Below are 14,042 nucleotides of genomic sequence, written 5' to 3'. Positions count from 1 at the left end.
AAGATAAATGGATGACTGGATGACTAGTCCCAGAACCTTGGACAAGTCACATAATCTCTTTTAGAGCTTTGGTAGGGTTATTGTAAGAGTTGCCAATAAAGTATGAGATGCCTAGCACAGTACCAGCATACAATAGGACCTCTATGCAAATTATTGAAAAGATCTCCAAAGAAATACTATTTAAAAATAAGAAGGCAAGCCAACTACTCAAAAACACTATGCTTAATGAAGAAGTAGGACAAAGAGTTTACATGGCATAATTCCATTTTTATGAAACTCTAAGAGACACAAATTTAACCTATAGTGACAGAAAGCATATTGGTGGTTGCTTACGGCCAGGTGCAAGAGGTGGAGATTAACTGGGAAATGGCACAAGGGAACTCTCTGGGGCAATGAAAATGCTCTATAACTTGGCTTTGGTAGTTATGTGGGGGTATGGATTTATCACAATTCATTGAACTACATATTTAAAATATATGTACTGGGCTGGGGATGTGGCTCAAGCGGTAATGCGCTCGCCTGGCATGCTCAGGGGCGCTGGGTTCGATTCTCAGCACCACATAAAAATAAAATAAAGATGTTGTGTTCACCGAAAACTGAAAAATAAATATAAAAAAATTCTCTCTCTCTCTTTAAAAAAATATATGTACTTTATTGTATAAAAATTATACCTCACTAACAATGATTTTAAAGAGATGTTAACAAATAAATCCAAACTCCATAAGCAGTAGGCCTAGCTTAACAAGCACTTATGAAAAGCCCTGAATATAATTTTTTAAATTTATTTTTTGGTGTAGATGGACACAACACAATGCATTTTATTTTTATGTGGTGCTGAGGATCGAACCCGGGTTCCTCCTGTGCTAGGCGAGCACTCTACCGCTGAGCCACAATCCCAGCCCATAATTTTTAAATTTGTTTTCTTATTTTTGTTTTTGGTACCAGGGATTGAACCCAGGGGTGCTTAACCACTAAGACATATCCAGCCCTTTTTTTCATTTTGAGACAGGGTCTTGCTAAATTGCTGAGGCTGGCCTCAAACTTGTGATTCTCTTGCCTCAGCATTCTGAGTTACCAGGATTACAGGCATTTACCATCACACCTGGCAAGCATGAACTTTTTGAAAGGTATCTTGGCAATGGCAATATCTGTCAATGTTTTAAATGTACATAGCTAGTATACAGTGGATCAAATACTCAATCTAGTAATTTAAGAACCTGTCCAATATGTTTCCTTGTACAAGAATGCAAAGATAAACCTATTAGGAATTCACCACAATAAGGATTGGATAGTGAAAAATTGGAAAGAATTCAAAATATCTGCATAAGATAATTAAATTAGTGACCATGTATCCATATAATAGAAAAAAAATCAGTTATTAAAAGTCATCATGTCAGGTGCAGTGGTGCAGGCCTGTAATACTAGTTACCTGGAAGGCTAAGACAGGAGGACCACAAGTTCAAGGCTAGTCTTGGCAACTCAGTGAGATCCCCCCACCTTTTTTTTTTTCCTTCTTTTTTTCTTTTTTTGAAGTACTGAGTATTGAACACAGGGCCTTGCACTTGCTAGGCAAGCACTCTACCACTGAGCTACACCCCCCAGCCTGAGACCCTATTTTAAATTTTCTTTTTGGTACTGCAGATTGAACCCAGGGATGCTCTACCACTGAGCCACAACCCCAGTGCCCCACCCCGCAGCCCTTTTTTGTGTTTTATTTAGAGACAGGGTCTCATCAAGTTACTTAGGGCCTCATGTAATCCCAGTAAATTGGGATCATATGCATGCGCTACTATGCCCAACTTAAAATATTTTTTTAAGTCCTGGGGATGTAGCTCAGTAGTAAACAAGTGCCCCTGGGTTCAATCCAAGTGTCAAGAAGTACAAAACAGGGCTTGGTGGCACACACCTGTAATTCCAGAGACTCAGGAGGTTGAGGCAGGAGGATCACAATTCAAAGCCAGCCTCAGAAACTTAGCAAGGCTCTAAGCAATTTAGTGAGATCCTGTCTCTAAATAAAATATAAAAAAAGGGCTGGTAGGGGGTTAGGGTTGTGGCTCAGTGGTAGAGCATTTGGATAGCATGTGCAAGGCACTGGGTTCAATCCTCAGCACCGCATAAAAATAAAAAAATACAGGTATTGTGTCCAACTACAATAAAAAAAAAATTTAAAAGGGCTCGGGGCGCTGGAAATATAGCTCAGATGGTAGAGTGCTTGCAAGGCAAGCACAAGGCTCTGGGTTTAATCCCCAGTACCACAAACAAACAAAAACAAAACAAAACAAAGCAAAGGGTTGGGGATGTGGTTCAGTGGTTGAGTGCCCCTGGGTTCAATCACCAATACCTAAAAATATATAAAATAAAAAAAGGGCTGGGAATGTAGCTCAGTGGTAAAGCACCCCAGATTCAAACCCCAGTACTATAACTCACCCCCCCCCCAAATAGCCAAACATACAAAATCCCCAAAATTCATAGTTTAGGGTTTTGCTTCTAGCTAAGAAGAAAATAACAGGGACTGGATGTTCCCTCTCACCTTACACTATTAAAATACTGGACAATATGTATATATTAAAAAAAACTGGTTTTAAGACATTGAACATCAGGTAAGAAAAGACACACTATTGCCCAGCTATTTTCTGGTCTGTGGTTTATGGAGAGGAAACTCAGATGGAGCCCCTCAACTTCCCTGAATAGAGAGAGAACAGAGTCAGGGGAAGGCAAGATGGCTAGAGTTTACAGAGCAGAGTACCAGAGAGTAGAGAGCTGCACAAAGAGAGAAGTTCAAAGGTCTGCAGAGGGCTGCCTTGAGGATCAGCTGAATATTGATCAGATGGTATTAATAGTAGATTAGTAGGAGGCTGAGGCGGGAGGACCACAAGTCTGAGGCCAGCCTCAGCAACTTAGTGAGGCCCTAAGCAACTTAGTGAGACACTGTCTCAAAATAAAATAAAAAGGGCTAGAAATGTGGCTCAGTGATAAAGTGACCCTGGGTTCAATCTCCAATACCAAAAAAAGTTTATTAGACAATACAGTAGAAAGATTAATAAAACTGAAGACACCACAATAGAAAACTAGCAAATGATAGGAAAAAAAGACAAGTAAAAATGATAAGCATGCAGAGCATCAGTAAGCCGTGAAACAACTTTGAACAGTCCAATATACATGCAATTGGAGTCCCCAAAGTGGAGGAGAGGGAAAAACAGGAAAATATTGGAAAATTAATGGGCAAAATTCCAAATCTGATTTTAAAAATATAAATCCAGAGATCCAAGAAGTTAAATGACATGAAGAAACATGACAAAAACTCTTAAGATACAATATAGTCAAATTTCTTAAACTTACTGATAAAAAGAAAAAATTTAAACCAGCTAGAGTAAAAGGGCACATTTTATACAAAGGACATACAAAGTTATTCAGAAATTATAAAAATTAAGGTTATTAGACCTCTTGTTGATTAATAAGCAAGTCCTTCAACGCATAATCTTCAAAATACTAAAAGAAAAAATCTGTTCACTTGTGTTCTATACCCAGTGAATATTTTTCTCCAAAAATGAAATAGTTTTTAGACATAAAAAAGTTGAAAGACTCTATCACCAACAAACCTGAACTATAAGAAATATTAAAGGAAGTACTTCAGGCAGAAGGAAATGTCACCAGATGGAAATCTGGATCTATGTAAAAGAATGAAGACCCTAAGAAATGGTAACTATATAGGTTAATATAAAGACTTTCCTTATTATTATTTAAATATGTTGAAAAGATAATTGACTATTTAAAGCAAAGTAATAACTTTTTTTTTTTTTTTTTAACCAGGGATTGAAACCAGAGGCGTTTTATCACTGAGCCACATCCCTAGTCCTTTTTATTTTTCACTTTTGAGACAGGGGCTCACTAAGTCACTTAGAAACTTGCTAAATTGCTGAGGCTGGCCTCAAACTTGAATCCTCCTATCCTTTTATCTTTGCCTCCTGAGTTGCTGGGATTACAGATGTGAGCTTCAGGGCCCCACATGTGAAAGTAGAACCATATGATGATAGCACGATATCTTATAGAAGAGAAATATAAGTATACCATTATAAGCTTACAGTTCTGTATGTGAAGTCATATATCATTTGAAGGTAGACTGTGGTAAATAAAAGGTTTATAAATAAATCATAAAGTAATCACTAAAATAACACAAAAAAGAAATAGTAAATAAGCCAACAAATAAAATAATTCAAAAGGCAGGGGAAAAGGAAGAGGGAACAGGTGGGACAAGCAGAAAATAAATAGAAAGTTGGGCATGGTGGTGCATGTCTGTAATCCCAATTACTTGGGAGGCTAAGGTCAAGGCCGTCATGGGTAACTTAGCAAGACCCTGTCACAAAATTAAAAAGAAAAAAAGGGAGAAAAAACAAAAAGAAAAGAGAAATGAATGGTAAGATAGTAAGTTTAAATCCAACCACAATCAATAACATCATTAAATGTAAATGGTTTAGACGTCTCAACAAAATGTCAAAGACGGTCATACTGAATTTAAAAAAAAAATAAAAGCAGGGTCTGGGGTTGTGACTCATTGGTAGAGCGCTTGCATGCATGTGTGAGGCCCTGGGTTCGATCCTCAGCACCACATAAAAATAAATAAATAAAATAAAGGTATTGTGTCCAACTACAACTAAAAAATAAATATTAAAAAAGTAAAAAAATAAAAGCAAGACACAACTATATGCTGCCTTTAAGAAGCCCACTCTAAAGACATGAATAAACATAAAAGAATAGAAAAAGATACATCAAGTTAATACTAATTAAAATGAAGTTAAATTAAAAAGTGGCTAAATTAATATCAGAAAAAGGAGAGTTTAGAGCAAAGAGTATTTTCAGAGACAAAGAAATTTATATTACAATGATGAAAAGTTCAAACTTAAATATCTATTCTTTAATAAGACAGTTTCAAAATATATGAATCAAAAACTGATAGAAATGCAAGGAGAAAAATATATCTATAACTGTAGCTGGAGATTCTAACAACTCTATTAAAAACTGATAAACATCAGGAAGGATATAAAGATAACTTGACTAATACTATAAATCAGCTTCACCTGATTAACATTCACAGCACACTGCACATAATGATAGCATATTCTTTTCAAATACAAATGGAACATTTACCAAGATCCATTATATTCTGGGCCACAAAACAAATTTCAGTATATTAGAGAATTCAAACTTCACAAAGTAGGTTATCATAAAAATAAAACAACAGAAAGATGGCTGGATAGTCCTCAAATGTTTGGAAACTAACACCCTTCTAAATACTCAATTGTTCAAAAAGAAGAAATCGAAAGGGAAATTTAAAAGTATTTTGAATCGGGCTGGGATTGTGGCTCAGGGGTGGAGTGCTTGCCTAGCACAGGTGGGACCCAGGTTCAATCCTCAGCACCACATAAAAATAAAGGCATTGTGTTGTGTCCATCTACACCTAAAAAATTAAAAAAAATTTAAAAATGTATTTCGAATCAAATAATGCATAGGGTCAAAGAGTCACTTTTCCAGCATAACATAGATAATCAGAGAAGGACCCTGCATTCAAACATAAGTGATGTGGCTCCTGAGGCCATCCTCTTAACTACAACATTAGCCATGATAGATACAAAGAAACCAGGGCCTGAAACCTTGAATATTCACCAAAGTTACCCAGCTAGTAAGTGGGATTCAGTTCCAAGTTTTTTTTCCCTACCTTTCTCCTTTGTCTTCCTGTGTTAGCCTTCCCATAGTCAGACCTCCTAAGATTAGAATTTAGGTTTGGCTGCAACTGTGAGGTGATCCTTGGGGAGAAGAGCCCAGGTTAATGCCTAAATTATAACATAAAAGGACTAGTGGGAAGCATGTCAGTACTTAGTCCAAGGTAAGATGTAAAACACCTGAACCATTACAAACGTCTGAGGGCTGGGGGTTCCTGACCCAAGTGGATAAGACAAAACAAAACAAAAATCTCCAGAGGTTGGAAAAGGAAAGGAAAATGCCATAACTGAGATGTGAATAGAAAAATCCTGCCCTCTAATAAGGAAGCCTGGTCAGAACCTTAGCCAGTTCTATAGGCTATTATCAGACAATGTCTGTGTCCAACAGTGGGAATGGAGAAAGAGAAAGACTGGAGATATTTATGAAGAAAAGAAAAGTCTGCAATTTGGAATCAGGCCAGAACTCTGAAGTTCTCCACTGTTATTTTTTTCCTTGTGATCCTTAAATAAGAAATTCACCTTTCTGAGCCTTGGTTTTCAAATCTGTAAAATGAAAATACAATCATATCTTTTTGAAAAGCTATTATAAGGGGTTGGGGATGTGGCTCAAGAGGTAGCGTGCTCGCCTGGCATGCGTGAGGCCCGGGTTCAATCCTCAGCACCACATACAAAGATGTTGTGTCCTCTGAAAAACTAAAAAATAAGTATTTTTTTTTTTTAAAGAGAGAGAGAGAGAGAGAATTTTTTAATATTTATTTTTTAGTTCTCGGCGGGCACAACATCTTTGTATGTGGTGCTGAGGGTTGAACCCGGGCCGCACGCATGCCAGGTGAGCGCGCTACCGCTTGAGCCACATCCCCAGCCCATAAAAAATAAATATTAAAAAATTTAAAAAAAAGAGAAGAAAAGCTATTATGAAAATGATGTAATATGTAGAAACAGCCACCTGGATACTTCACAAATAATCAGAACTCAGTGATTGATACCTGTTCCTCATAATTATGAGCAGACACACGAGTTTGGATAAGGCTCTGTAGTGTGTACGCACTTTGCAACTTGGAATGTAGCACCTAGGATATGTTTATCCGTTGATTATGAGTTGCTTCGGACTAGCCTCTAGATGCCAGGCTAGTCCTAGGCCCTAGGAATACAAAATCCTTACTGAGCTTAAATTCTAGGGAAAAACATATTTAAGAACCATTTTAGATTCAATGCTATTATTTCAGTGGGGCTAAATATGACAGAAGAGAAATACAGGGTATTTAAATGGAATATAATGAGGAAAAAAAGATCCAGCATGAGAAATCAGGGAGAATTCTCTAAAAAAAAAAAAAAAAAAAAAAAAGATGTTTAGTCTAAAATCTAAAAAGCAGAAGAAAACTGGGCAAAAAGAGGGATGTGTATGTGCGAGGCAAAGAGTTGATGGCTACATGGCAGAACCTGCAGAGAGGAAGAGAGGAGGCTAGAAAGGAGGCAAGGCCTGTGGACCAGGTTTCTACACTGGTAGAATCAGACAACCTGTTGGCTCTTAGAGCTCTAAATGTTTTATTTTTATTTTTAGCTGTAGATGTTCATAATACCTTTTTTTTCCCCCCTGGTAGTGCTGGTGATTGAACCCAGGGCCTTGTGCATGCAAGGCAAGCATTCTACTAACTGAGCTATATCCTCAGCCCCCATGATACCTTTATTTATTTTTATGAGCTGCTGAGGATCAAACCCAGTGCCTCACATGTGCTGGGCAAGTGCTCTACCACTGAGCTACAAGCCTACCCCGTGATCTAGATGTTTAAGAATCTATGGACAGGGAACTGGAACCAGGATAGGGCCCAGGGGCTCCCTTACCGTGGCTGTCAGCTTCCAGAGGTGGCCATCTGGCTTACCATTGAGATGAGTCCCTAGAGGTCTGTCATCTGTCAGCTCCAGATGCTGCCAGATCCACTTGTAATAGTAAGGGGAGGTCTGAAGGTCTATCAGCCGCAGGACTTCACAGCTGCCCTGGACACATCAAAGGTCACAAACAAAGGATTAAACCCCAATACTCTAGGCAAGCCAGGCTTTAAAGATAAGCTTTCTATATTGCATCTTACCCCAGTTCGTTGTATTTGCTAATGCAAGTTGTTTCATGTTTTTTTTTTTCTTAATAAAAGTGTTATTTACTTATCAGAAAAAATCCAAACAACTACAGAAGCATAGAAACTAAGTACAAGGCTGGCACTGGGGAAAAAAATATCACCACAGAGGACATTACTGGGACAGTCAGTGAAACTGATCATGAACTCCAGATTATATATTCTATAAACATTAAAAGTCCCTAATTTTGGCAGATGTGGTGGTGCACGCCTGTAATCCAGTGGCTTGGGAGGCTGAGGCAGGAGGATCGTAAGTTCAAAACCAGATTCAGCAAAAGCGAGGCACTAAGCAACTCAGTGAGACCCTGTATCTAAATAAAATACAAAATAGGGCTGAGGATGTGGCTCAGTGGCCAAATGCCTGTAAGTTTAATCCCTGGTATCCCCACCCCTGAAAAAAAGTCTCTAATTTTGGTAATTATTCTGTAGTTAATTTTTATCTTAGAAAATAATCATTTAAGTATTATGAATGATACTTAACTTTTAAAAGTTTCAGGTGAGGAAAAAAATACATATAAGAGCAAAAGTAGCAAAATATTAACTGGTGAATCTGGGTTACAGTTTTTCGGGAGTTCTTTATCCTATTCTTGAAATTTTTCTATAAATTTAAAATTATTCCAAAATTAAATAAAATTATTCAACCAAACAGAATAAGATTAAGTTAAAACCACATTAAATCTAACACCCAGAAATAACTAGTAGCAATATATTATGAAATGTTATTTCAAACTTTTCTCTATGAACACATACGAATTATAAACATACAAATGCTCATAAATGAGTTATGTAACACAGACTCTCTCATGCCAAAAATATTTTATGCATCATGATTTTTTAATGATTGGATATTATTCTATATATACTATACTTTATAAAATTAAAAACAAATATTCGATTGTGCAAAAGAAGTCAATCAAAATGCAAAGAGTACAAACTGTATGATTCTATTTTATATGAAGTTCAAAAACAGGCAAAAGCAATCTGTGATGACACCGGTCATAAGAGTGGTTATCTCCATGGGAAAATTCTGTCTGAGAAGGGCACAAGGGGGCCTTCTGTAGTGCTGTAAATGTTCTTTAACTAGACTGGGGCAAGGATTACATTGGTGAACACATATGCAGAAAATTGTATAGTTTAGATTTGAAATCTTACTGCATATAGGTTATTTCTCTGAAAACATTTTTTTCAAGATTCATATTTGATTGTCTCAATCTGTCAGTATTATATACAACCATAATTTGTTTAGGACAGAAAAGTCCCAAGTTTAAATGGGGAGGGGAGAGAACTCAATCACCTTCCCAGACTCCTCTAGTGGGGTGCCAATGACCTAGTTCTAGCTAATGAAATATAAGTGAAAGACTGCTAGATAAGACTCCCAGGAAAGCTATTGTCCTTCTCCTTCCCTCTGCCTGAAACTCAAATGTGGTGGTTGGTGATGAAACAGCCATACTGTGAACATTAGAAATAAAGCCAGGGGCTGGGGATGTGGCTCAAGCGGTAGCGCGTTCGCCTGGCATGCGTGCGGCCCGGGTTTGATCCTCAGCACCACATACAAACAAAGATGTTGTGTCTGCCGAAAACTAAAAAAAAAAAAAAAAAAAAAATTAAAAATTCTCTCTTCTCACTCTCTTTAAAAAAAAAAAAAAATGATCTCCATACTTCCCACCCTTCTGCCTTTCATGCTTGCTCGAATCCCCTATTTGCTCTTTTTTTTAAAAAAAAAGAAAGAAAGAAAGAAAGAAAGCCACAAGTGTGGAGGCACTAGGTTTGATTCTCGGCACTGCATACAAATAAATGAATAAAATAAAGGTCCATCAACAACTAAAAATATATTAAAAAAAAAAAAGAAGAAGAAAAGAAAGCCACAGCTAGATATCAGGAAGGGAAAAGCTAGCAGGGGCCTGGATTCTTGATGGCTTCCTAGAACAGTTGTTCTAGTCCCAGAATGCTTCATTCTAGACTATTACATGAGAAAAATAAATTACTATTTAATAAGCCACTTGCAATTGGCTTCTGTGGCCTGTATCAGAGAGCAATTCTAACAGATATTCTGTGTCCTACAGGAGGACATTAAAGCAGTTCACAAATACTCAATTTCTCGCAGGCACATGGCAGGATTGGACTTTTTAACCCTTTGATGAATTGGGCCTAGGGCATAGCCTTTTTATTTGCTTGGATGAATTTTCTTAGATTTTCTAGCAAAAGGACTCATGATACTCTTGAGTGGAAACTTTAGAGGTCAGTGCTTGATTCTCATCTCTCTTCTTTCTCTATTCTAGGGATTAAACCCAGGGCATTGCACATGCTAGGTAAGCACTCTACCATGAAATACAACCCTAGCCCCACTGCTGATTCTCAACATTCCTTTCTCCTGAGAATGTCTATGCTTCCTTGATCATGCAAGCACGAGTCTATGAGTCTCCAGTGGCTTTGGCCCTTAAGTGACCAAAAGGAGCAAGACCTCCCTGATGACCCGCTATGGGCAAGTAGTGTAATGGAGAAAACCTTGGTTCATTACTCCTGAGACTTGAGAATTATATCCTAAATAATACCCATGTTTTATTATCTTCTTGAGAATAATTCCTAAAGGTATGTGTGTTTTAAATTTTGATACACATTGCCAAACTGCCTCCCACAAAGATAAGCTCTGTTTATTCCCTCAACAGTCCATGAAACAGTTCATTGCATATTTGCCAACACTGAGTTTTCACAATCCTTTTAATCTTTGCTAATCTGACAGGTTAGAAAGAAATGTCATCTCTTTTTTAATTTCCTATTTTTAAAAAATTTTTAGTTGAAACTCTAGGAGACACATTATAAAGGGGCGAGTTTCAAGACAGATTACTGTTGGCAAGGAAGAAGAAGGGAATAAACATTTAATAAGCCTTATTATATGCCAGGCATTGTGCTTGGATCTTTACTCAACATTCATTCAACAAACATTCATTACCCAGGAACTATAGGTGCCTTACAAAAAATGAGAACAGTTTGCTCTTGGAAAAGTCTCTTGTGGGTCTTAAAATTGCAGCAGTATCTGTGGAGAGATCAGTTTTACCATGTGTCCCCAAATGATAAGCTACTCAGAACGAATTGATTATAGACATTATATTTGTGACGCCAGCAGGAAATCACATTTTCTGACTTTCTGCAGTCGGAAGGATGCCCAGCTGCTGATTTCGCCCTCTGGTGGCAGTATAAGTAAAGTACAGTAATCAGGACTGCAGAGTTTCCCTCCCAGAGGAAGAACACTCAAGGCACTGACCAGGCAGGAAATAAAAGTGAGAAAAAAGATAAGTCCTTTTAGATGGCACAGGCACTTTTCAGTTCCAACCATAGTGGGCCATACCAGAATACATCCTGGTGTTTTCTGATCTTCTGAATTTCAAAGTTAGTAATCAAAATGTTTATGTACAAGCTTCACATGAATGATTAAATCAGATTTTAGTAATATACCCAAAAGGACAAACCAAACTCATCTGCTGGCTAAGAAATAAGAACCCCCTAACCTGCTGTCACTCTGTGACCTCTGTATTTCTTTTATCAGAATGAAGCCCAAGCTCCCCTCCATTAGAATCACCTATAGCACTCACTCCACTGCAGATTCCACAGTAATGAACTAATCTCTACAGAGATAGGAATCTGCCTTTTTAAAAAACACCTGAGGAGGGCTAGGGATGTGGCTCAAGCAGTAGCGCCATGCGTGTGGCCTAGGTTTGATCCTCAGTACCACATACAAATAAAGATGTTGTGTCCGCCAAAAACTAAAAAATAAATATTAAAAAATTCTTTAAAAAAATTAAAAAATAAAAAGCACCTGAGGGGCTGGGGGCTGGGATTGTGGCTCAGCGGTAGAGCACTCACCTAGCACAGGCGGGACCTGGGTTCGATCCTCAGCACCACATAAAAAAAAAAAAAAAGCCTTTTCATCATTACCAAAATTTGAAAACACCTCCCTTAGATTAGGGATTCTACAACTTAAGTGTGCATCAGAGTCATCTGGAAGGCTTGTTAAGACACAGGTTACTGAGCCCTCCCTCCCAGAGTTCTGGATTTAATAGCTCCTGTGTGAGCCTGAGAATTGCATTTTTAATCAGTGATGCTGATGGCCAAGTGATGCTGATGGTCTAGTCACTGAGAACCAATGAACTAGTGCATGAATGTTAACTGAGTAAGTATGTGCTAAATTAATTTTCATTACCAGAATTTATGAGGTGAGTGGTCCCATTTTACAGATAAAGGAATAGAGGTAAAAACAGATTAAGAACCATCCCCAACTATGTGCTAATTTGAATGTAATCAACATACTAATTAAAAGAAGTCTTGAATTTTATATTCCTCATCACTCATCCCCCCTCAATTTATTCTGGCTCTATGGAAAGAGCTGAAGCTGGGCATGGTGGTGCACACCTGTAATCCCAGTGACTCAGAAGGATTGAGGCAGAAGAATCACAGGTTCAAGGTCAGCCTCAGCAACTTAGTAACACCAACAGAAACTTAGTAAGACCCCGTTTCAAAGTGAAAAATTAAAAAGAGCTGGGGATCCAGTTCAGCGGTAAAGGGCTCTGGTACCAAAGAAATACAAAATTAAAAAAAAAAATCTGATAAAATCCATTTAGAAGGCTCGGAATTGGTACCAAAAAAATTTAAATATTAAAAAAAAAAAAAAGGAAGCCAGGCTTGTGCACGTGCCTGTAATGCCTGCAATCCCTGTGGCTCAGGATAGAGTTCAAAGCCAGCCTCAGAAAAAGCCATGTGCTAAGCAACTCAGTGAGGCCCTGTCTCTAAATAAAATACAAAACAGAGCTAAGGCTGTGGCTCAGTGGTTGAGTGCCCCCGAGTTCAATCCCTGGTACAAAAAAAAAAAAAAAAAAGAAGAGAGTTGTCTGGGGATCTACGGCATTTCATGGCTGCAGAGGTGATTACCTTAAAATTTTAGTAAAGAAGCAGCAGATAACAGAGAGGAGAAAAAAATGTGAATTATTCAGTTGGCTTTCAGGGCTCTCTGATTCTAGACTTTTCAACCCATCTCCCACCTCTCCTCAGATGATCATTAGGAGTTTCCAAACTTAGGTAAACCCCAGGCATATTCCTACTGTGTGTATGGCTCCACACTATTCCCCTCAGCTGGCAATGACCTCATCCCACCCCCCTTTGTAAAGGCCCAACTCTTTTTTTAATTTGTAGAGAATGAAAGCCAATTTTTCTTTTAATTTCCCAAGCTTCCTTGAAGTAAATATTCTGGATGTGATTTGGGTTCCACCAATTCAGTGTTACTGGACCAGGTTTGGGTTTGGAGGTACCAGCAATCCACTTGTTACTGGAGGTGGGGCCTGCAGGAGTGGCTTCTTGAACATGGCAAGGGCAGTAGTACCTGTGACAGTCCAGTTCTGGCCTATGATTTAGAGTTGTCTTGGAGTCATTTTTAGTCCATGGTCTGTTTCTATAGTTCCCCACCACTCCACTCATCAGCAAATCTGTTACAATTTATCATCCTGCAATAAAATGCCTTTCTATTTATATTAGATAAACTTGATTCTGTTCTCCAGGACTGAACCCAGAATAACACACTCCTAGTGGTGTGGTAGGTTTAACAACTTGGCTCTCTGGAAAAATATAACAATATTTGTAAATTTTACTGCTATATAAGTGATGTATCACCACAATTTATAATAAAATATACTACAGTCTTACTGGCAATTCCATATAACCAATCAATTCTTAAGGATGCTTTTGTGGGTACTGGCTGGACTCCTGTACTGATGACCAAACTACAGTTGAAGTTCAACTATGATTTGACAAATGAAACTGCATCCCAATCCACCCTTCCCAATAAGTTTAATGGTACTAAATCTTATTTGTGATCTACTATTTAACTATTTCCCATCTTCACATACATTATATTCATTACATTGAAACTTGTTTTAGGGCTGGGGATGTGGCTCAAGAGGTAGCGCGCCCGCCTGGTATGTGTGCGGCCCAGATTCGATCCTCAGCACCACATACAAAGATGTTGTGTCCACCGAAAACTAAAAAATAAATATTAAAATTCTCTCTATATATATCTTTTTCTCTCTCTAAAAAAATAAAAAATAAAAACATAGCCACGTTAAAAAAAAAAAAAGAAACTTGTTTTAGTTTTAACACTATGTATTTCAGAACTTCACTTGTTCACCAAAGATGTAAGTTCCATGATGAA

General features: G+C 37.8%; 1 protein-coding gene across 2 annotated transcripts in view; it reads right to left on the bottom strand.

The window, feature by feature from the left end:
- Cnbd2 (cyclic nucleotide binding domain containing 2) overlaps positions 1-14,042 on the bottom strand; it is a 57,115-nt gene that overhangs the window by 16,877 nt on the left and 26,196 nt on the right. For both annotated transcript variants that reach the window (XM_058575551.1, XM_046432944.1), the window contains one exon: positions 7,598-7,712. In XM_058575551.1, the coding sequence (XP_058431534.1) occupies positions 7,598-7,712 (115 nt within the window). The remainder of the gene's footprint in view (positions 1-7,597; positions 7,713-14,042) is intronic.

Source organism: Marmota monax, unplaced genomic scaffold (genome assembly GCF_021218885.2).
Source record: "Marmota monax isolate L192 unplaced genomic scaffold, Marmota_monax_Labrador192_F-V1.1 WCK01_AAM20220418_F8-fsc00014, whole genome shotgun sequence".
Taxonomy (NCBI): Eukaryota; Metazoa; Chordata; class Mammalia; order Rodentia; family Sciuridae; genus Marmota; species Marmota monax.
This window is presented reverse-complemented; position numbering and strand designations above follow the sequence as displayed.